Here is a 25297-nt window from a genome sequence, read left to right as displayed (position 1 = left end):
ACATATACCGTGTTTTTTTTTAATCAGTGGTCCCAAAAAGCACGACGCATTTCCACCGCTTCGTGTCTCTCCCGCGTGAGCGAGCAGAGCGCCGTACCCGCGGCGGGGGGCACACGTTCGTCCGGGCTGACGGATTGTGTCGTAACACCTGTAAACAGTCCGCGTCGCGACTCGTCTGCGCGCCCTGCCTCTTTTCGGGGCCAAGCCTACTTCCTGGTGGATGAGGCAGCTCCGCCGTGTTGTCGTAGTAGTAAAGAAGTCCAGGGGGGCAGCTGAAGGGACGGTGGAGGCTGAAGGAAGCTCCGCAGCCGTTAGTTCGCCCGTTCGCTCGTCGGTTTAGTTGGTTAGCATACTTTGTTGGTGCTGCTAATTCTCCAGAAACACAATGGGAAGCACCGTGATGGAGTCCAGCAAGGACAGCTCGAAGAAAATGCCAAAGAAGAGGAGAAGTCTGCGGATTAACATGCCAGTGAGTCGGTGAAGTATCTGCTAATTTGCCTTCGTGCTGCGAGTTTTTATTATTATTATTATTTTATTTTTTTTGAGCAACTTTTAGGCTAAAACTTTTAGCCGTTTTTTTTTTTTTTGCTAAATGTTCGCTCGTGTTTGCACGCGACGCAGCAGCGCGTGTGATTGACAGCTGTCTCTGTGTTGTGACTTCCAGCTCATCAGGCTCTCGCTCGCCGCCAAATATGTCATTTATTCTAGCGCTGGGAGGCTCCGACCGCCTGCTATAAACAGCGGAATTATTGCACAATGTAGTTAATAAATATTTTAATCAGCAGTAACCCTTTAATGCGGTGTCATTGCAGCCAACTCCCCGTTTTAAGGGCTGCTACTATCTGTAACGAGGACATCTGATAAACAGGCTTTAAATGACCCAAAGTTAACTCAGTTGCTGCTGCAGCTGCTGCTCAAAAAACATCGATTGGATGACCATGACTTCAGTTGCACTTAACGATTATATACATCAGAAATACTCTGAGGGACAAGAAATGCCAAGCGAAGGAAACATTTGAGAGGAGCCAAACCAACAAGTCATGAGTCATTGTGGTACATGCCACTCAGCTTTGTTTATTTAACTTTCTCTCAGTTGCCAGGCCTGGTTCACAATTGCCTCTATTCATCAATCTGGGCAATTAATGTCTTGGATTGTGTATTTTTTCGCTTCACCAGCCTTGTTAAGTGAATGGTTTTACTGTAGACTTGCAGGCTTTATTGAACCTCCTGTTTTTCAAGGCTAAATCATCTCCTGGTCACTTTGAGCACACTGTAGTGACAACTCAGTGTCGTGTTGCTTGGATGGATTTTTTTTTTGGTTTGTATCCATCAGATCCAGCTTATTCTGCATGAACTGTTTTGAAGATTTTTTGTTTGAAAATTCCCCAGAGGGTGACATTGAACTTTTAAAAAAAAAATCATGCATCCATTATCTGTTGGAGAACATCTGAACATAAGCTTATGAATGCAGCACTGTTTTTTGTGGCTCACACTCAAGTGCTACATGTTGGAGCTTTCCACCACCGTGTGAACTTCCCGATCTTCGTGCACGGTGGAAACTCTTAATACAGCTGCATAAAAATATCAGAGCAGCCTCACGCAGTTGCCTAATTATATCTGCGTAATAAAAGAGCCTCGCTGCTGCTGCTGCGGCATGCACAACATCATCTGTCTAACGTGGAATGTTAAGCCCAACCCTAGGTATGGGGAAGAAGCTTGTTAGGTGTTGCTTTTTCCTGCAAAGGTTTCCACAGGGCTGAAACATGTTTATCCTCTTTTCAAGTAGCAAAGTGAAAGCAGGTGAAATTTCCTATTCACTCAGTGCACCGATGTCCATGTTCTTGGCCATAGCAGCATGCAGTGGCATAGAAAGCATTCACCCTGTTATAATGTGCCTCTTAGCTTTTTTTTTTTTTTGTATTTCTTGGAACTTCGTTTTATCCTTGACACTTTAATCTCTTTTCTGTGCAGGACTTTGGTGCGTTCACGTCCCCTCAAGTGGAAACGAGTGGCTCAACCAAAAGTGGCTGTCAGATGGTACATTTAATGATCTTTGTGTCGTTATTTTTAATTTGAATGCCAATTGTTTGTTTTCTTAAGCTTGATTTTTTTCCCCCTCACACACATAATTTATCTTGTCTCTTTGGCTCTGTTTTTTTTTTTTTTTTTCCTTTGGACGTGGATTTGGGAGAGCAAAATATTACACAAGGCCATCTCTTCTCTCCTGCCAACCCTCACTGGCTTACAGTAACATTACGCCCACTGTGTCCAGGCATAGCACGATCACATACAGGAAATTGATTTTTCTAAAAGAAAGCAGCCTCTTGCTACTGTCTACTGCTCTACTTCATTTGAATGAAGAACCACCGACCATTATCTTAAACCAGCTGAAGTGCATATTTCAGTTTTGCCTCAGTAATCTTTGTGCAGTGCAGATAAAACAAACCAAAAAAAACACTGTATTGTCATGTGTTTTGTAAGAGCCGGTTTGTATCCAGACAAAAACCCTCATAGCTGGTTCACTTGCCTTAACAAGCTCTTGCACAATGAGAGAGTGAGATTTGTTGGCAAACAGAAATGATGGGTGTGTGCTCTCACTCCCTCAGATTGCAACAGGATTGGTTTAAACAGAAATGTGCCTATGGAGTAGGGCCAGGCCTCAGCAAATACCACCCTGAACTCTTGTGAAGAAGACCAGACAAAACAGTCCTTCCTCTTTTTTTTTTTTTTCCATTTGTTTTGTCGCAGATCGACCAACCTTGTAGTCTTCAGATCAGTGATTTTTTTTAATTTCCTATCATGCAGAGTTTATGTATCTTGCATAGAGTAATTATGATGCAGGTTCTGTGTCTGCCAACAATGTTACCAAAACACCTTTGTTGCATTTGTCTGTTTTCAGTAAATACAACGCCTGAGCTGGAAATACCTGCACATTATAATGCTTCCCTGTATCGGAGCCCACAAACGGTTAAAAGATTTATTGTTGGCACATCCAGAGCAGGCAGCAGTCGGTGGTGGGAGGAGGCTATCCTCTCTGTCTCCAGCTAGATTGGCTGCCATCGCTCATGTTTTGTTTGGTATCTGCACAGCAAATAGAGAAGGATTTCTCTGTCTGTTTACATGATACTGACCTTGCAAAGACAGACTTATAAACACGCAAAGTCATAATGAAAAATATTGTTGCTACGGTTTAACTAATGGAAGAGCTGATTGTCTGACAGTGAACCCGATGGTGCTGTTACCGACTGGTATCAGTGGTGAGGCCATTTAACGTAGTGCTCCTGACCAGCATAACATGGTGTCTTATTAAGAGAAACACAGCAGTAGATTTTGACTGCAAAATCAAATTTATTCACCATACACGATTATTGATGCATAAATTACAAACCTGGTTATTCAGCATTTGTCTTTTTTAGCTCTAATTAAATCTTGTAAAGGTGTATATGGGGACATAGTGAGGGAACACTGCTTAGGATTTAGTTGATTTGAACCAACCAAAAGGCCCTCCTGGCGACAAAAAGGGTTTTTTATCAGTAATTCTTTTCATTAACTTTGTGTCCCATCATAAAAGAACATTGCCCTCATAGCACTTTGCACATGAGAATCACATGATCGCGCTGCCTTTTTATGAGACGCCATTAACTGCTACAGTATGGTAAACAAAACAGTGTCTCGTACATGTGGAGAAAAAAAAGGAGAAGTAACTGGAAGGGTAGGCCCCCCCACAAAAACTGCAATCAGTGGCTGTCATTTCACAATAAATCTCTTTACTCATTCAGCATGGCCCCTTTGCTTTGCAGAGTGTTTTTTTTTTTTGTTTTTTTTTCCACTGCTTGGCTCAGCAGCCCTCTCACATAACACAGTGGGTACACGCTGAATGCTAACCACGCATTTGCAGTCCAGGAAAATAAAATGCTTCCTTATTGTCTTTCAGGGAGTGCGTCACATCCGCTCGGCCAGCCCCACCAAAGGAGTGTCTGCAAGGAGCTCACTGCCCCCATGTCCCCAGTCTGCTCCAGTGCAACTAAAGACTAATTCAGGTTCACCCAAAACTATCTTCCCCTATCCCTCATACCAGAACTCCCCACCCAAGTCCCCCCGTCGCCTGAGCTTCAGTGGTATCTTCCGGTCATCCTCCAATTCTCCAACTGCAAGCATCAAAATCTTTTCCAGAACCAGGAGAGGTAAGTAGAATAGAAGAGTGCAATGCCCGACCCTTGTTTATGCAAACTGAAAAGGCGACTGCAGCACTAATTGGTTGGATTATCAATAACGGGTTTTTTTAAATGAGGAAAATGATGACATATTTTAAGATCGATCTAGGAGGAAGACACAGTAGATGACACTGTGTTTGTCTTGAAGATTTTTTGGGTTTCCTGCTCTACATGCAAGTTAAAACCACATACAGGAACCTGTGTACATCTGATCGACCTCATGGCTTCAGATCTTCTGCTGCTTGAGACCAAACTGATACGAAAACCCGTGTAGCAGCATTTTTTGCAGCTTCGAAACAGAACATTGTTTCACCAATAAGAGACAGAAGTCTAGGTTTCTTGTTGATAAAAACAGAAAAAAATCCACTGCTTTGTTTTGCGGTGACAGATGACTTGATCGTGCAGATAGACGTCCCTTCATCATCAATCATCTCCTTCCGTATGTCAACAGCTCACTCGAGGAAGAGGAAATTGTTGTTATTGTCAGATCAAGTTATCAGTCTCCAACATTAGGTGCAGAGAAAGCATTTTGTTATATTAAGTTACACGTTTGGCATCCCACAGGTGGGAGCGCAGCCACAGTACATTCTCCAGCTGCCATTAAAGCTCATTAATAGCATAATCGTAATAGTGGTAAGCGCAAATACGTAAAAAATGAGGCAGGCTAGGCAGAACAAGGCCTTGTTTCATGAAGAACAGACCTAACTGGCAGATTTTCAGCTCTCGTGGCTCCATGCATTTGGGTGGTTGATCGTTGCATAACGCAAAACAGCCCGGTCTGCATGGAAACAGCCCTCGCTGGAAGCAGCATCAAGCAGCTAAAGGGATGAGTCATATGTTTTTTGGCTCACACATATACCCATTCTTTTCTGTTTCCTTGCAGAGGGTCAGTTTGGCAGTGGTTGGTGGAATAGTTCTGTTAGGGCCAAACCTTAAGAGTCAGCGTGCTCCGTTTCCTCCGGAGATCATTATTGATGGTAACCGAACTAAAACACAGCAAAACACACACCGCTGCTACAACGACAGCTGCGAAGGATTACTAGTGGACAATATGGTTTGAGACATAGCATCCTCTTTTCTGACTAATGATGTGGCTTTAAATGATCAGTGATCACAGCGACAAAGTATGCTTAGAACTGAATGTGTGCAGCGACTGAGTGGGCACGCCAGCTTCTCTGTTTTTATTAGTGGAGTGTTTTTGTAGACACCCTGCTTTCGCCACAAGGGTGTGCTGAAGGCATATTCTTGTCTTTACTTGACTTTCATACTGCTGGTAATAAAGCTGTCATCGCTTCAGCGCCTCTACACTATTACATCATTCAGATTTTTGTAAACACATTTTGCAGAATTGAATGAAAAACCTGAGCGTCAGATTTTGTATCATTAGCCGAGGGCAACAGGTTTGTTTTTTTTTTCTCTCAGGTGTATTTTTATCTTCATTTGCTCCAAATATGACCAGAATGTTTCTCCATTCCCTGCTGGTCTAAATATGTGTTTTCCCATCGCCTGGACTTTGTCAGCCTCTCACTCCTGAAGGCAACTGGAGCACGTTTATACCCTTATCTGGAAGTGTTCAGACTCTCAGGAGCTCCTCACACAGCCATGCAGGGATTTTTTTCTCCTCTCTCTCACTCTCCCTGTTGCTACTGTGAGCTGTATGTTGTCAGTAAATAAAGGAACTGGGGCAGTTTTGACTGTCTAAATTCATAAAACACAGGCCTTACAAGGGCAAGAAGATTTTTTTGATAACGATTTTTTTTTTTTTTAATAGACATGAACTCACATATGAGTTTATTCTGTAACCACAACACTTTGAGCTTAAACTTCACACTGGGAAAACTTTAAATTAAATTGAAATTAATTAATTTTGTTAGCTTAATGTAAATGTTGTGAGAATGGCAGTGACAGGATGTTTGAGCTGACTGATTTCGTCTGAATCTCATATTGGCCATTGACCCACTGAGCCGAGTGGAACACTTGCATAACATGTTAATTGAGAGCTGTACTGGACATGCTTTCGCTAATGTGAGCAGCGAATACTGAGTGGGCCATCTGTTAAGGGTAGGAGAGGGTGGTGGTATTGAATGGAAGCTTTCTGATCAGCTGACAGAACATGGGATGTCCCCCTGCTGTCATCTGACGGGGGCTGGACTCAGCACTCTTAAAGGTCAGGCCCCCAATAGTTACAGACAACTGACTGTACAAATGACAGAGACGCAGGACTTGCAGCTACAAGCTACAGCCTTTGCTGCCTGATATGTGATTCCTCTTTAGGTTGAACTGCAATTTAAGACAACTGTAGGATAAAAGAAGCTTTTATCTCAAGAAACATTAAGACTGTGTTATTCTGGAAGTATGTTGCATTGTGTGAAGACGGAGTGAAACAGATGTTCCTGTCCTGAATTTACTCAGTGGGAAGAAGGAGGGCAGTGAGAGGGGCGGGGAGATGCGCAGCCTTAGCCAATCAGTAGTCTTTCCTTCAGCGACTGGCCTCCTTTTACAGGCTGCTGACACGCGTGCTATATTAAAGAGACGCCACCCACAGCTGCACCTGACAATTCACAGCACCGACACCGCTGAGAGGGAGAAAGGCACTCCAGTTCGTCCCCGTTGTTACTTGCATCACTTTCAAGAGGGACGGATCTCTGCTGAGACTCCGTGGATTTTTACAGCTTTTGTACTCGTGTCTTTTCAAACCAATGTATGAGCACTTTTCTCTTTGCTCAGTTTTTTTTTTTTTTGCCTGGGTATACCTTCTTAGCGTCTGACTTACTGTGGTTGTCGTTTTCTGCTTGGAGCTAAGTGAGCTGCATCCAAAAAAAAACAAAAAACAAATGTCCAGATTTTCTCCTGAAGATTAACAAGAAGTCAGACAACAACCATCACATACATCCATCCCTCATCCACTTACTGAAAGCAGACAGTTTCTAGAGGACCATCTCTTTCTTAAAAGACAACTTACAGTTGGATATACTTTTCAGTCTAATTCCTGCACAACTTTCTTCATCGGGCAAATGGAGTGACTCTCACTTGGTGCAGCTCTGAGCCACTGTTGTGCTCCTTTCGTGATGCAGATGGTCATGGTCACATTTACTTTTGAGCCCACAACCCACTGCGTTTCATGAAGAGGTTTGGCAGCCTGAGGAGGAGCAAGAAGCGGAAGGAGCAGGATGGGCTAGGAGGGAGGCATCAGTCCGAGGCGTCATGTCTGGCCGGTAATGTGCTGTGCTCTGCACCTGCTACAGTAGTCCGTGTTTATCTGTGAATGTACTGCAAGATTCTTGGATCTTGTGTTTGCTTTCTGCTCTGAAAGACAATCACATGCCAGTATCCCCTTTAAAGACTTAACATTTATAATCTACCTTTGAGTAATGCTGCTTGAATATCCCTAACATTTAACACAAGTGTTATTCTCCAAACTTCAAATACTGTAAAAATAGAGCAGCCATTTTTAAAAACTGGCATTAATCTGTTCTTATCCTATATATGTATAGGTACTAAATGCTATTTGTTGTACACACTACATGCGGTCCATATGGTTTAGGTGCAGGTTACACAGCTAATCTCTGGTTTCACGAAAGCATGCATTGCATCCGCATAAAGTAGCAGGACACAGGTCAAAAGCGGTAAGGCTATGTTTGAGGAGCCGCCGTGGGCAAGCAGTTGGCCATCACTCTGCTAAAGTCATATACATACATCACAATAACTAGACACAGTGTTTTGTTCTTCTTAATTGATACGTCTCCAATAATTTAGTGATAATGTGGTATGTTAGTTTAATGTTTTAACAAACCAGAACAGCAAAAATGACATTTATTTATTTTGTAGTCATCTCATTATCTCGGGAGTGTCACTTTTAGCCAGTCTACCTGGTAGAGTGTCACGTCAATGTCATTATTTCTGTCCCATATCCAAAGGGAGTTCAGAATAGCTGCTCCATTTTGAATACTTCATTAAAATAGACAGGAAGCATTGCAGCATATGTGGGAATGGCCAGGACAGACTGAAGGGTTGAGTGATTTTGGACTATGTGTGGCGGCATTATCTCCACATTTAATATTTTTTTCAGGTTTTCCTGATAAGAAGCAACTGGATGTGATTTCTAAAAGACAGACCACCGTTCGGATGTAAAAATGCAGTTGCTGCTCATGATGCTCCAAGAATGAAGCACTGGGCCAATCTTTGTAGCGTTCAAGTGGTGCTTTATCACAGGCTTCACAGCTCCTGATTTAGAGCTAGTCTGACCTCGGTTGAGTAGATGAGAGCAGCAGAGACCTGTCATGATGATGGGCGACCATTTGTGGCCGTAGAGATGTAGAGTTCATCGTAAAGGCAGAATACGAGGTGATGACACCTCGGCCTGAACCGCAGCTCTTTGATCCAGAGCCTCCATACTGTTGAGGCTGGAGCCATATTGCTCATATTGTTCTCTGCTCCCTTTTAGAAAATGACATTCGCGTGTGAAATCTGGTAGAGGCCAATTAGAGGACATCTGTGTGCCTCTCAGCAGTACTTTGTATGTCAGTGTGAACTGTGACTGCTCATTTACATGTTTGCCAGGATGCAGCTGGCACACCTGTGTGATTTTACAACCCTGTCATTGCTGACACTGTCAACAGTCGCCTCCTTTCTTTTGTCAGGAATTCAGTATTACAGTGTTCCATGCAAATTAGTTTAAACCCTCGATGCTAATTGGGGTCACGACTGTTCTATTTCCCAATGCTTCACAATCTACACAATAGCTCTCAGCAGCTCACCTGTATCAGCATAGCCATTCACGGTTTAGGCTCATTGTATGAAATGTCTGTCCAGAGAAGGCAGTAGTAGCTTGTTCACTGCAGCTGTAGTGGCCTCACTACTGCTCCAAGAGCAACTAATGAGGTCTGCGTTGCTCTCAGTGTCAGCGAAGCTCCATGTCAACTCCTCAGGGGGCACTCAGACTGAGAGGATCTGCTTTTATAGGCGGTACAGTAACACAGCACTGCAGTAAATTGTGTTAACACTACCAGAAGACATAAACCTGGTTACAGAGCTCCGAATAACTGCCCATAGCTTGTATGTTTTAAGCAATTAGCATTAGGACTGCAAGGATTATTTTCGTATTTACTCTTTTTTGGTCTATAGAATGTAGAATAATGTTCTGAAGCCCAAACTTACACCATCATATTGCTCGCTGGACTGTCCAAGCCCCTAAAACACGGAGCCTGCAGTGATATAAACCAGGGATTGTTTGGTTTTTTGCAGCTGTTTTTGGGATTATTATGAAATCATTTGTCAAAAAATAATCTCCTAAATTGATCATTTGGCTCTTTTAGCTCTGGATTCAGATTAGTGCTGCAGTTAGAATTTATTTTTGTGATCATTTAATGTGCTTATTATAAAATAGTGGGGAAAAAAACGCCCATCAGAACTTTTGTAAATCCCAAGCTGGCATCTTTACATTGCTCTGGTCTCTTACTAACAGTGCAAAATCCCAGTCTAGTAGGTTTACTGTCATATATTCATCCTCATATCTGAGAATTGGAACAAGAGAGTGTTTGCTGTTTCTCCTTAGAAAATGTCTTATCAGTCATGTAAGGGGTTGCAGATTAATTGATTAATTACACTAATCATTTCATCTCTGATCCAAAGATGCGCATAATGACGTGACACGGTAAATGGTATTTACTCAGATTACTAGGCTAAAGAGCGATGAGGAATCAGTGCAGCTTTTGTCTCCCTACACAGGCGGAGCTCTGCTTATTAAATGAGAACATTTATCTGTTCTGGATTAGCTTGATTCTGAAATACAATGTAAAGTACTGTGTCAGGCTTTTTTTTTTTTTTTCTTTTCTGGTGCGTATAAAGTAGGACTGCACTACTTACAGCCAGGCATCCATTTCCTGTTTCCTGGGCGGTGCCTAGCGCCCCTATTAGCCGGGCCGAGGAGAGGGCTCCCAGCCCTGCTGTTATCTGCTCCTGTGGAATGTGCCACAACAGCGTGGCTAAAATAAGAAGGCTACACAGCGGAAGCAGGGCATGCCAAAGAGGGCCGGTGCACGCCAACTAAATGTCAGGAGATAGTGTGGAGTGCAGTTGGACAGAGCGAGGTAAAATGTTCGCTCGACACACGGGGCCGCCTTTAAGAAAAACCTCTCATAACCTGAATCCATTGTTATTCACTCTTTAGATTTTATGTAATTAGTGACAGAAGCATCGAAGCTGCTGTAGTTGGTAGAAATCAGGAGTAAAGTCACAGTCGTACTGATCCCATTACAGAGACCTGAAATCTAACTCACTTAGGAGAACAGCTGGTTAAACTTTGAATGATGATGCTTTATTTTTTAGTCATATTTCAATATAACCTCTGATTTACTTTGTTTATACTGACTGAGTCAAGCCTGATTAACCCTCTTCTTACCTTCAAATTTACTGACATCTTTTATCCTTGGGTTCAGTTTGAGCCAAGCAATTTAAACCTCCAGAAAATATCCAAATAAAAATTGTTACCCAAGTTTATGTGTATGTCCGTTTAAATAAAACTGAAAAAATTATGTCAGTGACTTATTTAGAGATGTTAAACATCGAATGGGGTCAAATTGACCCCAAAGATAATAGGAGGGCTAACAGAAGCTCTTATCATGCTGGTGGAGTCCTCATATGACATACATGCTGTTTGGTTTTACTATCACACCACTGTTGGCTATAGTAAAAGTCATCAGGACATCTCACGGTGGGGCCGGTGTAACGCGAACCTCCTTGGACCTCATCACGCATGTCACTCATTGTTTGGCCTCAGAAATATGTCACTGGGGTGGAGCCAGGACAGCGTGAGTGTCGCATGTCGGCCTGCGTAAGATTGTGATGCCTGATGTGAAAGAGCGTGTGCGGGCTGTCATGTGACGGACAACTTTAATCCGACACTACTGCACAAAGAGCTGCGTCACACACAGCTGACAGTTAACACTGGATCCAGGTTTAATGTGCTCATGTTGTAACCAGCCTGCTCGCTATGGAGGGACGCCAGGGGCAGTAAAAAAAAAAAAAAAAAAAAAAGAGACAACCTGCATGATTCATTGCTTCGCCCCACCAATATTGATCCATCAAGGATCAAGGGTTCTTCGTTAACATAATCAGGAGGATGCTGATGTCAACAACTGTTTCACTGCAATGCTGTCGAAGAATATTCCACAAGAACAAATACAGCCTTTATTTACAATAAATATAATCAGTTAATTAATTAATGCATTTAAAAACACAAGACTAATAGTAGAATCACATTCAGATGTATATTAGTTTATAGTGCGATGAGTTTATGAGGTTTTATAGAAAAACACATCATCAATCACATTTTATTTTCAAGACGTGCATTTAATTAGTCTCACTAAGGATTTAATGAGATTCCAACCCGGTGAGAAGTAAGAGGAGCTCACTGGTCAGATTCTGGATTCAAGCCTCCACTTCCTGAGCACAGAGGAAAGCTGCAGCATCGTGTAGCACATTGAGTTTACCAAGACTTAAAATACGAGAGTGTTTTAACTTAAAGTGTGCGTGAGAATGAATTTTTAACAAAAAACAAAAAAAGACACAAAGCAGGTGGAACACTGTAAACAGACGAACAACAAACAAAAGGCTCCGAACACCCGCGCATGTGTTTTCACTTCTGCTTAATTAGACTTCAGCTCCGGTTGACTGTAATTACATTCCCACACAGTCATGAGAGGAGGTCTGATGCAGAATAAGCAAAAACACCACCTTAGTGTATTTCTCAGTAAATGCACGACTGAAGCTTCCTGAATTTCATGACGTATTGACAGCAAAAAGAAAAAAATAGTGATTATGACGGCACACTTCAGCTTGCATACATTGGGAACCCTTTGTATGATTTAGCAAATGTCAGGGGTCAGTTTGTTTGTTTTTTTTTTTTACTTTCATTCACATTAGATTGAAATAAAATCATAATAGAGAGATGTTTTTTTTCAGGACCAAATATTAGTCATAAATAATAGTAAACGTGAAAATTGTTTTGGAAAAATTACACAGACGTTTGCTTCACATATGTGAAAATAAAGAGAACTTTTAAACATGTACTCATCAGCTGTTACTTGTGAAGTGTGACCAATCAGGTGGGATGTTACCTGACGCCAGAGAGTGTTGGTCAGAGCAGGAACAGGGACATTTTTAAGTTAATTTATTTTATCTGGAAACAGTTTTTAAAAAGTAACAATACCAATAATTGGAAAAGTGCTGAATGTTTGTATTATTATAGTAATTAGTCGCCCTTAAGTTAATGTAACTGAAGCTATCTTTGTAATGCGGTTTTACCTATTGCTCGTGTATCCCTGTCTGTCAGCAGCTGGGCTGAAGCTTTAATGCTGTATCTGTGTTGTTTGTCAGCACTCAGGACTCTCCCAGTTCACGATGGGTCACATATGCATTCCTTCTCTGTTATAGCATGTGACAGCATTGATGGCATCTGCAGCAGTCACAGTTGCAGCGCCTCGGTCTTATCAGCTAAGCCGATCAACGGCGTCAATCAGTGCCTGCTGCGTCTCGGTGTCTCTGGAAGCGCAGTATGGATTGACATGGAGAGAAACAGGAGATAGAGCTGAGCTATCTGTACTGAAGCTTATATCTCTCTCTGCAGCCTCTGGACTCTCCACGCCGCCCACCACCCCGACCCAGGCGTCCAGCCAACCTGTGTTAACCCAGGAGTCCCAGCAGAGCGGCCCCAGCCCTGAACGCCTGGAGTCCATCTCTCGCACCCGCTCCCTCTCCACACCTCCAGACACAGGACAGCGCCTCAGCCTTCCCTCTGCTAAACCCCCGATCCCTTCATCGAGCCCTGTGCCATCTTACTCTACCTCACAACAAGTGAGTCACACTGCAGAGAATGTGTTTTCAGAAATAAATTTGAATTGGAATGGCAGAATGTATGTTTTCTGTGTGCTTTGGGACACTTCAGTCAGTGCTTGTGTGCTTCGATCGATAAGTTACTGGAGGTCCAACTCAGTTGATTCATAGCCCGAACAGAGAAGCCAAAAGATAAACGGGGTATGTGCACAGCATCTTAAGGCTCCACAACAGTCAGGGCTCCTTTTGTTGTTTATGGAGCAGAGATTTAATCAGTGACATCACAGCCACAAAAATAGTGCAGACGTCACCTCTGCAGTTTTTAGGTTCAGGAGGGAATGTTTCACAAGTATTGACTGAACTATTCTGGGCCTCTTGAATGAACTGAGGGTTGCACTAAATCCTCCTTCCTTGTAGGTAAAACGTTGCATCTTTCCACTCGTTCGATATCAGTGGCAGCGATGAAACTCCGCGGGTCATGGGATGTTGACGCTGATAAGTACTTTTCGTTTGTGGCTGCATAACAGTGGCTTAACGCGCCTTCCCTTCATGAGTCATGCGCTTCTTTACTCAGAGTCATAAGAGTTTATTTGGACAGTGGTGAACAGAAGGCATGGATGCAAATGTCTCACATTTAAGCGCCGTTACTTGAGCATTCTTCTCGTGTCAACAGGACGGCGTTTGCAGCACTCGCAGCGAGCACCAGTGGCAGAGCTGAGGGCGTAAATATTGTCGTGACATTTAAGCCATATCTCAATCAGGATTAGATGTCAGCTAAGTGACTGCACAATTGACTGCTGCAGCAAGAACAGCTGAGAACACATTCAGTCTTTGTCACAAGACTTTTTCCTGAAGCTTTATTCGGATTCTGGCGGTCTGAGTCAGGATTTGATACCAGATTTCCTTCGGCTAAAGAGGAATTACTCGGTAACTCCCCGTGCCATTTTAATGAATAATTATCTGAAGACCTGTCTCAGCCTGTCTGCTTTGAGTGATTGTGGATTCTAGCCAGAGTTGGTAAATCAATATTTCATCACTGTTGATATTAACACCCAGGGACTCGTGATTGTGGTTGAGGAGGGATGAGTCAGTGCCCGTCAGCCCCTGTGTGCCTCCCCCATCATGCATTAGAGAGCCTCACAAAATAATCCTCCGGAGTTGTAGTTTACCTTTTGCCAAATCCAATTTTAAAAGCAATTAGTTTAATGGATTTGTGTACGTCTGCTTCCCTGAGGTTTGCTGCTGCAATACAAAAGCAGGGCGCGTGCCTGCTGTGATGCTGCAGGGTGAGATTTATGGAAGTGCAGGGGTTTGGTTTTGGCGAGAGAAGCGCTGTGTCACCATTGCGGGCGACGCTGGGGACCGCTGAGCATCCCGGAGCAGGTATGCAGCTTTTCTCACACTGCTGCAGCAGCTTGGTGTGAATGTGCTTGCAAATTAGGGACCAAAGGGAAATCATGTATCAACAAGCACCCTTTGAGTATGCAAACCTCTCAGCATGACACAGCATATTTCATGCTGGGAACTGGGAGATGCAATTAGCACAATGTGCAGACATATTCTCATGCTGCTGCTGCTCCAGCCAAGGTCCCAGAGACTTGGTTTAGGAGACATCAGTCATGTGTGTCGTTTTGTCTCAAGATTTTAACTTTCTTGAGGATGTGACCAGGCATCCCCAGCTTCTTGCTGCTTAGCAACGTAAGGGATTTCCTAATATGGCGAAGCGGCCAGGTTGCTCTGCGCGGAGGGGCGTGTCCTCCGCGCACGGTGCTTCCTGCTTTCTCCCCACGCTTCGTGTGAGAGACTTTCCCGTGCGGTGAGTTTTTGTTTGGCAGATTACGGCTTTCACAATGAATTCAGCTGATTCGTTACAGTGGGATTATTTCTCACACGTCTGCGCGGCGGCGGCGTGAGCAGCTGCACACATCGGTCCCCCCCTACTGCAGCAAATGGATCAGGACTGTTCCACTCCCGAGTTTTTTTCAGGGGTGTGTGAGGTCTAATAATAAAGTGCCGCCGAAGTTGCCGCTCCACTACGCAGGCTTTATTGTCACGTTACCTGTGTATATTTAGCGGACCTGGAGCGGCTCCGTGTGATCGCCACAACGCCGGTGTGGCGCGACGCACTTCGGTTGCGTTTGGTGTTTTGCGCACCGCAGTCGGTGTGATCTCGGTCTGCTGGGGCCGCTGGGGAAAAGTCAGCCTGCTGCTCACTCACGATTTACAGCAAAGTTTTTGCTGGCGTGTGTGGTGTTGTGAGGATTTGCTGTTCTCCTCACTGCAAACTTCTGCCCTCTCTCTCTCTGTGTCTCTCTTTTAGGTCTACGGTTTATTCGAAGGCATGCTGGAGAAACTTGAACTAGATGATGATGGTAAGTGCTGACCAAGTGCTCTCTTTTACTACTTTAAACACTGTTAGTCCTGGTTATGTGAAGGTGATCTGGTGTTCCAGTGCTGCTGTCAGATGACTTGAGAGTGAATTCAGTTTTAGAGAATCTGTCCACAGTGTGATGCTGCTTCTGTTTAGTCCAGAGGTGCAGTGATTCGTCTGAACTGTGTCAGAAATTTGATGGATTCCCTCTTTAGACTTCAGATTTCTGGCCTTTTAATAATATCTGCTCATTAAACTGTCTCTGAATGAATGTTAGATACCTGTGTGAGAGGCTGCTTGGAGTTTAAAAACATTCAACAGGCATCAGATGTGATTTTTATTATTGTGATTAAAAGTTTTAAACATATTATCTTTGCAGCATCTATTGAAGGTTAGCAGTTGTTTTCAAATTATTCGTCGCGACAGTTCAAACATCGTTTTGGGGAGACTCGTATATGCAATATTAATGTTTTTTCTCCATGATGCATGAAACCATTGCTTCATTTATCAGCTCATTTGCTCAACGTTTCACCACCACATGTTGGAAATAATTGCCGTAATCTTCAAACCGCCTCATCTGTGAAGGATCTTCGGTACTTTGCCGTCCATGTTTTTCCACTGTTTGTGTGCTTGTTGGTGCTTAAGGCAGAGCGTAATTATCTGTAAGATGGAGCAGTAAAGTGGCAGTAAGTGGTCCAGGTCCAGTAATGGTTGTTTAGGCTGTGCGTGTTGTTTCCAGGCCCTCATTATACATTCCCTGTGAGATTTCTCCTTCCTCTAAAAGTGTTTTCTTGCCTCTTTTCTTTCCCCCCTGTCTTCTTCTTACAGCTGCTGAACCTGAGAGTGATATTTACATGCGCTTTATGAAATCCCACAAGTGCTACGATATCGTTCCCACAAGCTCCAAGTTGGTTGTGTTCGACACGGCGCTCCAAGTTAGTATTATAATATATTCTCACTTTGTCTTTTTGTGACAACCCCAAACATAACCTGACAGACTGCGAGCTGACTTAATCTGCCGTGGAGTGCTGCAGTAGAGTTGCAGCGGCATTAAATGTCATAAAGTCGTGGCCGTTTGCGTGCAGACAGAAGTTTTATAGAATTTTGAGGTTGTTCGTCTTGAGAACCGAAACAGTCAAAGTTAATGTTCAATAAAACAAGCCGAAGTGTTTTACCTCAGAGCAGTTTCTATGAACCGGTTGATCAAATTGTCATAAAGCTGTTAAACACTAATCCCGGGAAGGTCAAACCTCTTTGATGCGTAGATCTTTAACCACAAATTATACTGACACTGAGAGCTAAGAATGCTTATCTCACAAAAGGTCCAACACAAAGCAACCAGGAGGTTAGCCTGCATGTCACAAGAGATATTAAGGCTTTTTCCTAGTCATGAGAATGTGACGGAAACAGAACAATGTTGTCATGTGATAGTCAGGACTGCAACTGGATTATTTTTGATTTATCTTTTTGTTTTTTCTTAACTGTTAGTCCACAACCTGCAGTCCAAAACCTAACAGACGATTGAATTACTGATTTATTTTTTTTGCTTGACTGAACAACTGATTTGATTATTCTATTATCAAAATTGTTCCTCACCAATTTTTCTGTTGATATTTATAGAAAAATAGGCAGTTTTGTCTCCAGAAAGATAACCACATGTTGTGAGATATCTTGTTCAGTCTGGTCTTATGCTGTGTTTTTTATTTCAACTGTTGCATCGCAGGTTAAAAAAGCGTTTTTCGCCTTGGTGGCCAACGGTGTGCGAGCTGCTCCGCTATGGGACACAGAGAAGCAAAGCTTTGTGGGTAAGAACCCTGAAAAATGGAAAGTCTGCTGAAATTCAGGGACTCGAATGATTGTTAATACTGTGTATAGAATTCTAATAATAATTGATCAGATTTATATAGCGCTTTTCTCGGCACTAAGAGACACTTTACACTGTCAGTTATTCATTCACACACATTCATCCCGGTGGTGGTAGCTACAATTGTAGCCACAGTTGCCCTGGGGCAGACTGACAGAGGCCCGGCTGCCATTCTGTGCCTACGGCCCCTCTGACCACCACCTCAAACAACTCATTCATACGAAGTGTCTTGCCGAAGGACACATGGACCATGACACAGGTTACAGGGCGGAATCGAACCGCCGACCTTCCGATCATTGACCGACTCGCGCTACCGCCTGAGCCACAGCCGCCCAGAATCATGTGTTTATATACTTTAAAGCAGTTTGTGTAAGAAACAGTTATGTTTGTATTTATTTGCAGGTTTCGGTTTGTCATGTTTTACATCAAGTTTGTCCTGTTAGACAGACAAAACACTGCCACAGAAATTAGTTTTTTGGGCCAAAATTCAAACGCTAACCTTTATTTATTTCTTTTAACTGAGATGGAAAAGGATCTTGTTGTGCCGATGTGCCACCCGTAAATGAACACAGAGGAAACTCTATGCATTACTGCCGCTGGTCGTGGCTAGCGGAGCGTGATGCTATATTGAGCAGAAGTCATTAGCGCTGTCATAAACCATTAAGCACAGCAACGACTCCTCTGTATTGACCTGAGTTTAGATAGGTTGGAAAAAAAAAACATCTCTGCAGAATCACAGACAAATAAACCCTCTGTTAGTTAGACCGAGCCGAAAAGAAAGCCAGCCCTGATTTGATGTGCTTTATTGCAAGTCAGACTGTAATGAATAATGAATGCCGAGTCAGTGTGAGAATACAGCAGAGGGGGGGATTCAGTGATGTGTTGTTTGAACCACGCCCTTGTACGCGCCGGCTCTACCCGGTTGCACAATGCCTTCAGGCTCGGCTCTGTATGCTGCTTATATATTCAATGCATTTTAATGCCTGTTTTCTTTGCAGGAATGCTGACAATCACAGATTTCATCATCATACTACACAGATACTATAAGTCACCAATGGTAGGTCCACTTGACACATGAGGTTTGCATGAGATTTCTTGTTTGTTTTTTTAAAACTAACTTCTTTTTTTCCTCATATTTCAGGTGCAAATTTATGAATTAGAGGAGCATAAGCTTGAGACGTGGAGAGGTAAGTGTTGTTTATGTTATGTCCTTGTTGCATGCATACATTATGATTTTTCTTTCATTTTTTATTAACAATATAACTAACTACCATCTTTTATTCTTTGCTATACAGAAGTTTACCTTCAAGCCACATTCAAACCTCTGGTTAACATATCACCGGATGCAAGGTACGTTTTCTGAACTATCATATAAATAGTAATGTTTCGGTGCATATTTGTGCGTGCCAGCAGATTTGACTGTGCTCCTTGTAACTAATCGTGGCGTTTGCTATGTTTGCAGCCTGTTTGATGCAGTGTACACCCTCATCAAAAACAAAATTCACCGCCTGCCTGTCATCGACCCTGTCACAGGGAATGCACTTTATATTCTCACACACAAGAGGATCCTCAAGTTCCTCCAGCTGTTTGTGAGTCCAACACATCATCACACGTCACTGTCAGTCCGTCGGTGGATGAGTGTTAACTGGCGTAGCGGTTTTTTAATCAATATGATGATTTGTTTAGGCAAAGGAACCTTTAAAGTGCTCCTCATGTCTCGTCCCACTTTCATTTGTCTGGCGCTCCCTAGTGGTCAATGTGGAAACGACTCATGTATTTTTGATGAATCGTGTTAACGGCGATGTCTTTCGGGCCTCATTTTGCGTGCGTGTTTGTGTGTCTCAGGTGTGTGAAATGCCAAAGCCAGCTTTCATGAAGCAGACTCTCGGTGAGCTGGGGATTGGTACGTACCATGAGATCGCTTTCATCCACCCAGACACACCCATCATCAAAGCACTCAACATCTTTGTGGAGAGACGAGTGTCTGCTTTGCCGGTGGTGGATGATTCAGGTGAGATGGCAAGCTGCAGTGCTCTCTACACATCTGATTCATTTTAGTAAATTAATGTTCGCACTCACGAGAATTCTTTTTTTCCCCTCTGACAGGCAAAGTTGTGGATATTTACTCCAAGTTTGATGTGATTGTAAGTTTAAAATTACAGCATTTTAGAGGTTAAACTCTCTGATTTATTGTTTGTATTTTGTTGTTTGCGTCTCACATTTGTATGTTTGTGTTTGTAGAACTTGGCCGCTGAGAAGACGTACAACAATCTCGACATCACAGTGACCCAGGCTCTGAAACATCGCTCTCAGTACTTCGAAGGGGTCGTGAAGTGCCACAAAATGGAAACGATGGAGACTATTGTGGACAGAATAGTCAAAGCTGAAGTAAGAGTTTGAAAACACAGATATGAACACACATCTAGTTCCACAGAAGCAACTTCAGGACTGATTTTAAGTTCATCTCCAACTGTTTTTCTGCCAGGTACATCGGCTGGTGGTGGTGGACGAGCGCTCCAGTATCGAGGGCATTGTTTCCCTGTCAGACATCCTCCAGGCTCTGGTGCTCAGCCCTGCAGGTATAGATGCTCAGCATTGCTAGCCCCAACTCCCTTTCTGTCCTGGACCCTGAGCTCTCTCCCCCCACCTGCCCCCTAACCCTGCCCCAGGTAGGAAACACGGCTGTTCGCCTCGTGGCTGGCTGTGAGGACGCATGGTGCCCGTCCCGCGTCTTGCTTGTCCTGCTGGGTGCCGCTTTGTGCAGCAGTGTTTGTGTGGACAAAGAGCCCGTCATCCTGTGTCGAGACAGGAACTCGCTGTTAGAAAACATGCTGTTCTTTTATGCACAAATTGACTGTCTGGTCTCTGTCTGATGCACTGAAATATAGTAATTGGCTTTCAACAGACAGGGGTTTCATGCTCAGTGGTATGAATAGATGGAACAGTGCAGGAGTAAATATTGTCTAAGTGGGTTAAAGAGGGACTCCACTGATTTTTACACATCAGGATTTATTGAGTGCTACTGTGTGTGGAGGAAAAAAGGTTTATAGAAGCTTTCATAACTTAAGATGAGAATCTAACAAAATTTCCTCAAGTGACGCTGCTTGAGGTAGCGGCTGAGGCCTTGAATGTAAACTCTGCTGCCCGCTCATCATCTCTGCTCAAGGCTGGAAGATCAAGATGAGTCGCTACTAGCATAGCACACACTAATCAAGGACTAAACTGTTGCACATCAAGTTGCATTGTGGGTATGTTTTAGCAGGGAAGGAGACTGCATGGAATGAAAAAGACGACATCTGTGCTTCAGTTGCATCTTCGTGTTTTTTTTTTAACTGTCCATCTGACAGTGTGATGAAAGTTCTGTTACTCAGTGAAATGCTCCTAAAGCGTTGAGGGCAGATCACGGAAACATTTGCAAAGTTGCTGCCACAGTGAGCTGAGATTCATGAGCCCTCTGCTCTCCCAAGCAGTTTCTGGGCAACTGCTGCTCCTGACACATTTTTGCTCACTGTGGGCTCGTTTTTTTATTGATATATAAAGTTCTGCACGTTTATGGAAACAGCATGACCATGGTCAGAAGTAGAAAAAAAAACTCTGTGCAGTATGACACAGTTACAAAAACCATAGAAGAAGAAAAAATAAAAATGGAATTTCTTTGATCACTTATTTACCAAAAAAAAAAAAAAAAAGAAACCTGGACTCAACATGTACAACATTTTCCAAGCACCCACAGTTGTTGCCAGCATAATACTTACATTATTCAAATTTATTTTTCATATTTTTCTCCTACCTGCTATGTGCAAATTCTTTCTGCAGTTCAGCCTCAGAGTCCCTGAATTTTTGTCCCATGATGTTGGGTGACAGCTCAGTCATTAATGGCTTTGTTGTTGGAATATTTTTTTTTAACAGAATCTGATCAGAGCCAGCAATTTATGGTACATTTTTGGTAAATTTTGATTTGAGACATGTAGAATACAGTGATTTTTGCTGAAATATGACAATTTTAAGCTTAGGTTTGGTTAAGTTTTGCAATAAATCAACATCAACATCATAGATGAGTAGTTCAAGGACCCTCGGAATGTTTCAAATCCAACAATTCTTTCTCTTCCATGCATAGAGTAATGTTTGTCATATTTTTTTAGCAGGACTTGGGGTTTCACATTCTACACACTGTACACATCATCATGTTGTCTGTATATCAGCGTTTGTTTAAGTTGCTGGAGTTTGGGTTGTTTTGAGTCAGTATTCAAAAGTTGTTAACCTCGTGGCATTCAAACTTGGTCCAAAGATGAGCCCAGCGACACCACATTCAAATTTGTGGTGCGGCTTGTTATGCTGCTTCATGAACAGGATTTTCCACTGTGGTTTGTTTTCCGGCTGTTAAATTTACGGCACACAACTAATCGCAATCTGTTTCATGTAGAAGCTTTTTTTTTTTTCACGCCACATGTTCTGCTCGGTTAACGCTCGGTTTGTGCTGCGCAGACGTAGCTGCATTTTTCCGGTGGTGAACTCTACTTTGATGTGAAGTGTGTTTTGTGTTAGGGTTAAGAAAATAACATTCTCACACAGTCGTAGCGTCGGAGGCTGCTGCGTGTTCAGGTTTTCACTCCATCGGATCAGAGTTGGAGCTTAATGCAAAGAAAACATGACGTGTCGGCATTAGTTATTCCATAAATCCTCTGCTTCTCATTATGCAGTCATTTATTTTCATGCATTGACACGTCCGTAATCATGTCAAACCGCTGCAGATTCTGACTAAACAAAGTCCGATGGGGCAGCTGTGGACGGCTTCAAAATGAATAATAAATTTTGTTTTTGAAAACAGGAAGCTCGGTTTAGACGCGACTACGTGCTGTACAAATAAAAAGCAGGCAGAATTATGCTTCCTCCTCCTTTTTATTGACTTTATTTCTGCTAATTATGTCCTCACAGAAGCACAGAGTTGAGCAAAAACAAAGTAGTTAAAGCTGGCATGTAAACATGGATTTGTAAAGACATTTAAAAAAAGACGGAGTAGCTTCACCCTGCTGTAGAGCGGCGTGCTAGTTAGACCATTGCTGAGGTCGCATTATGCAGCATTTCATAATGGAATAATGGATAACGGAGAGATTTTCATTCAGGTAAACGTTTGTTACGTCGCTATCTGTCACCGTAAAGTCACATAATGAGGAATGAGCCACTGATGGATTTATATCAAAGCTTTACTGTGTTATAAACTGGATGTATTCACGTCTAAAATCACACATGTTCCATCACCCTGCGGCTGCGTTGGTACTTTTACTTCAACATGTACTAAGGGTGTGTTCCAGTGCCCGTATTACTGTACTATATAGTATGCCAGGATAAATGTAGGACATCCCTATAAATGCTATGTCAAATGCAGCATGCATAAAGAGTCTCGTGCAGTTATAAACATGCTCAAACTGTCTGTGAAGATTCTCAGTCAACCAGGTCATGGTTATTCCCCGAGATTAATCGACTGGACTTGGTTGAAGACGTTCCACCCCTCATCCAAGAGGCTTCATCAGTTCTGTCTGACTAGTTGGGACTTCCAGGTACTTCTATCCTTAAGGATCCATTAACACCTGAGTTTCGGTTTCAGCTGGAGGGTTTGTTGCGCCTCCCCCTCGTCGTGTTGTCTGCATCTCAGGTTGAAACGTAGATGATTCCTGTAGTCTACAAGTTTTCTGGAAGTTCTTTCATTCTCCCGCACCGGTCGAAGGGTGTTCTTGTGAAGATTCTCAGTCATCCAGGTCATGGTTATAAGAGGGGAGCAGGGTTGGGAACCCCCCAACTGAAACCAAAACTCAGGTGTTAATGGATCCTTAAGGATAGAAGTATCTGGAAGTCCCAACTAGTCAGTCAGAACTGATGAAGCCTCTTGGATGAAACGTCTTCAAGGAACGCAACCAAGTCCAGTTCCTACGATTACACTACGAGAATGCTCAAACTGCCAAGAGCACACGGACACACGACAACTCACTTCACACTATGGACTGCGAAGGATGTATGATGGTTAAAGCTTAAAGCACAATGTTATGATGAAGCCGTATGTGTAGCTCATACTAAATAGTAAGCTAGTAGGGGTATTTGAACACACCGTCTCCCTGCAGGTAACGAAACAGGTTCAGCTCGCTTGTGTATGAGGCGGTTTTCCTCCACTAGAGTTACAAGTAAACGTCTCTGTGGCCAAACAAACTCAACAAATGTCACACACACTGGATCTTTGAGAGGTCATATTCATACCATTTATCACCACTGGTGCCGCCAAAGTCAACAAAACATCTTTAAACCGTCTCTACTACGTTGTATTGATTTCTGCTTCTCCGTTGACTCATACCTTTCCTCTTCTTCTCCTCCGCAGATGCCTGTAAGGAGGAGAACCTGATTGAATGAGTTGGGAGTGCATCAGCTTGAGCGGAGACGTGGTGGGAGTAAACAAATTGAAAGGTTAAAGTCGGGAGTGTGTGAGGCTGAGTGGAGCCGGTCTGGAGTTCCCAGAGACGCCTGCACCTGATGCACTATAAAGGCTTGGAATCCAAAGAGCTGAGTGAAGTGGAGTTCTGCACTGAGGATTACAATTTTTTATTATTTTTATTTTTGGGGTTCATTTTGTTTGTTTGAACACTGATCAGATGCACACACGTCATTACAGTTACCGTGTAAAGTATATAGACACACACTTTCTCTCTCACACTTACAGACAAACGCACCACAGTCCCTCAAGGTGGAAAAGTCGAGTCGGGTTCTAATGAATTCAGGCTCCAGTGTTTTTGTTTAGTTACCAGTCAGATGATGTAAGTCACGTATTGTGGTTGACACCGAATGTCGTCACCTCGCAGGAGAACTTCTCCGTGGAAAGGTGAACGTTCACAGATGCACCTGGGTTTGGTGGCCGAACTACACGTCGGCTACAGGGAGGCTGTTTAAAGACGGTTCATTAAAAAAACGGAATGTTAGCCGGTGCCAACATGGAGCCCAAACTTTATTTGTGCCTTTTTTTTTTTTGTTTTACCATCTCCACATGGGTTTTGTGTCCTTTGAATTTGTGTTGACAAGCGAGTGCAATGATTTGGGATTGTATAGAAGGTGGATGTGTAACATTGAAGTGGAAGATTTTCTACTGCGAAGATTGTTCATGTATTTGGTTGCATTTTTTTTTTGTGACTAAAATTTAATTTCAGTTAAATCAAACTAAATCATTTTGGCAGTTCTCAGACGAAAACATAACTGTACATTAACGAGGATTCAGCCGAGAGCTGCGAGCGACTGCTTCTCGCTCGTCACTTCGTGAGTCTAAAGATGCTAAGAATAATTTTTTTTTTTACATTTATTTTCGGCGGTTTTGATGCTTCAGATAATCCGTCGCTTGGTTATCTCAGCTGGAGCGCGACAGAACTCATCTCCATCTTTGACTGTAAATAGGATAGTTTTTGGGAAACGTGTCACAGAAAGCTTTATTTTTATGAATGTGTCAACATGTTTAAAGAGACTGCAGTTTTAATGTTATTTTTGTAAATATATTGTGGCGATATGTCTAGTTGAGAGAACCTTTGTATCAGATCAACATGTACTGTAAATGTGCAAGCATGAGAAAACTACACTTCAGCAGTATGAATGTTATTTGTTTTACTTTTTCTATTTTTCTGGCTGCAGAAAAATAAACGGACACTGAATGTACTTTAACAAAACTTTCCTTTGTGTTTTTTTTTCCTCTCTGTGTACTGGTGATAAATGGGAACACAGTTTTTAATGTGTTTGAGATGGAAAATCACAACAACTCTGAAAACTGAAACACACAAGAAAGACTTTGCTGGTTAAATACAGATTTTTATAGTAAAGAGACCCTCCTGCCCTGTCATTGGTGGGTTGTACATACAGTAGCTCTGTAAGTTTGACCTGATCCCTATATTTAGAGTCTTCCGCTGATTGAAGGAGCCTCCACTAAGTCAGATAGTTCACCAATCAGCATGAAGCAAATCACCAGATCATGAATAAATTAAAGCCGCAAGC

General features: G+C 42.8%; 1 protein-coding gene across 2 annotated transcripts; it reads left to right on the top strand.

Moving 5' to 3' along the window:
* The first annotated feature begins 220 nt into the window (after positions 1-220).
* On the top strand, positions 221-24970 carry LOC103364894 (5'-AMP-activated protein kinase subunit gamma-1-like). 2 transcript variants are annotated; one of them, XM_008292180.1, is made up of 16 exons: positions 221-469; positions 1972-2037; positions 3935-4184; positions 12841-13067; positions 15367-15418; positions 16246-16352; positions 17141-17222; positions 18280-18338; positions 18423-18468; positions 18577-18631; positions 18744-18870; positions 19127-19292; positions 19388-19425; positions 19523-19669; positions 19767-19860; positions 23649-24970. In XM_008292180.1, the coding sequence occupies exons 1-16, from the start codon at positions 386-388 to the stop codon at positions 23678-23680; spliced, it is 1632 nt and encodes a 543-aa protein (XP_008290402.1). In that variant the 5' UTR covers positions 221-385; the 3' UTR covers positions 23681-24970. The 2 variants fall into 2 exon arrangements, with proteins under 2 accessions (XP_008290402.1, XP_008290403.1); XM_008292181.1 differs by lacking the exons at positions 221-469; positions 1972-2037; positions 3935-4184 and adding an exon at positions 6265-7429.
* The last annotated feature ends 327 nt before the right edge of the window (positions 24971-25297 follow it).

This window comes from Stegastes partitus, unplaced genomic scaffold (assembly GCF_000690725.1).
Source record: "Stegastes partitus isolate 25-593 unplaced genomic scaffold, Stegastes_partitus-1.0.2 Scaffold791, whole genome shotgun sequence".
NCBI lineage: Eukaryota > Metazoa > Chordata > Actinopteri > Pomacentridae > Stegastes > Stegastes partitus.
The sequence above is the reverse complement of the archived record's forward strand: the minus strand, read 5'-3'. Positions and strand labels throughout refer to the sequence as shown.

What these genes read in the sequence shown, in the direction of transcription:
- LOC103364894 (XM_008292180.1), top strand. Translation starts at nt 386, where the DNA reads ATGGGAAGCACCGTGATGGAGTCCAGCAAGGACAGCTCGAAGAAAATG. An exon ending in CCAAAAGTGGCTGTCAGATG is followed by an intron (nt 2,038 to 3,934) that starts GTACATTTAATG and finishes ATTGTCTTTCAG; the next exon opens with GGAGTGCGTCACATCCGCTC. An exon ending in GCCGGTGGTGGATGATTCAG is followed by an intron (nt 19,293 to 19,387) that starts GTGAGATGGCAA and finishes CCCCTCTGACAG; the next exon opens with GCAAAGTTGTGGATATTTAC.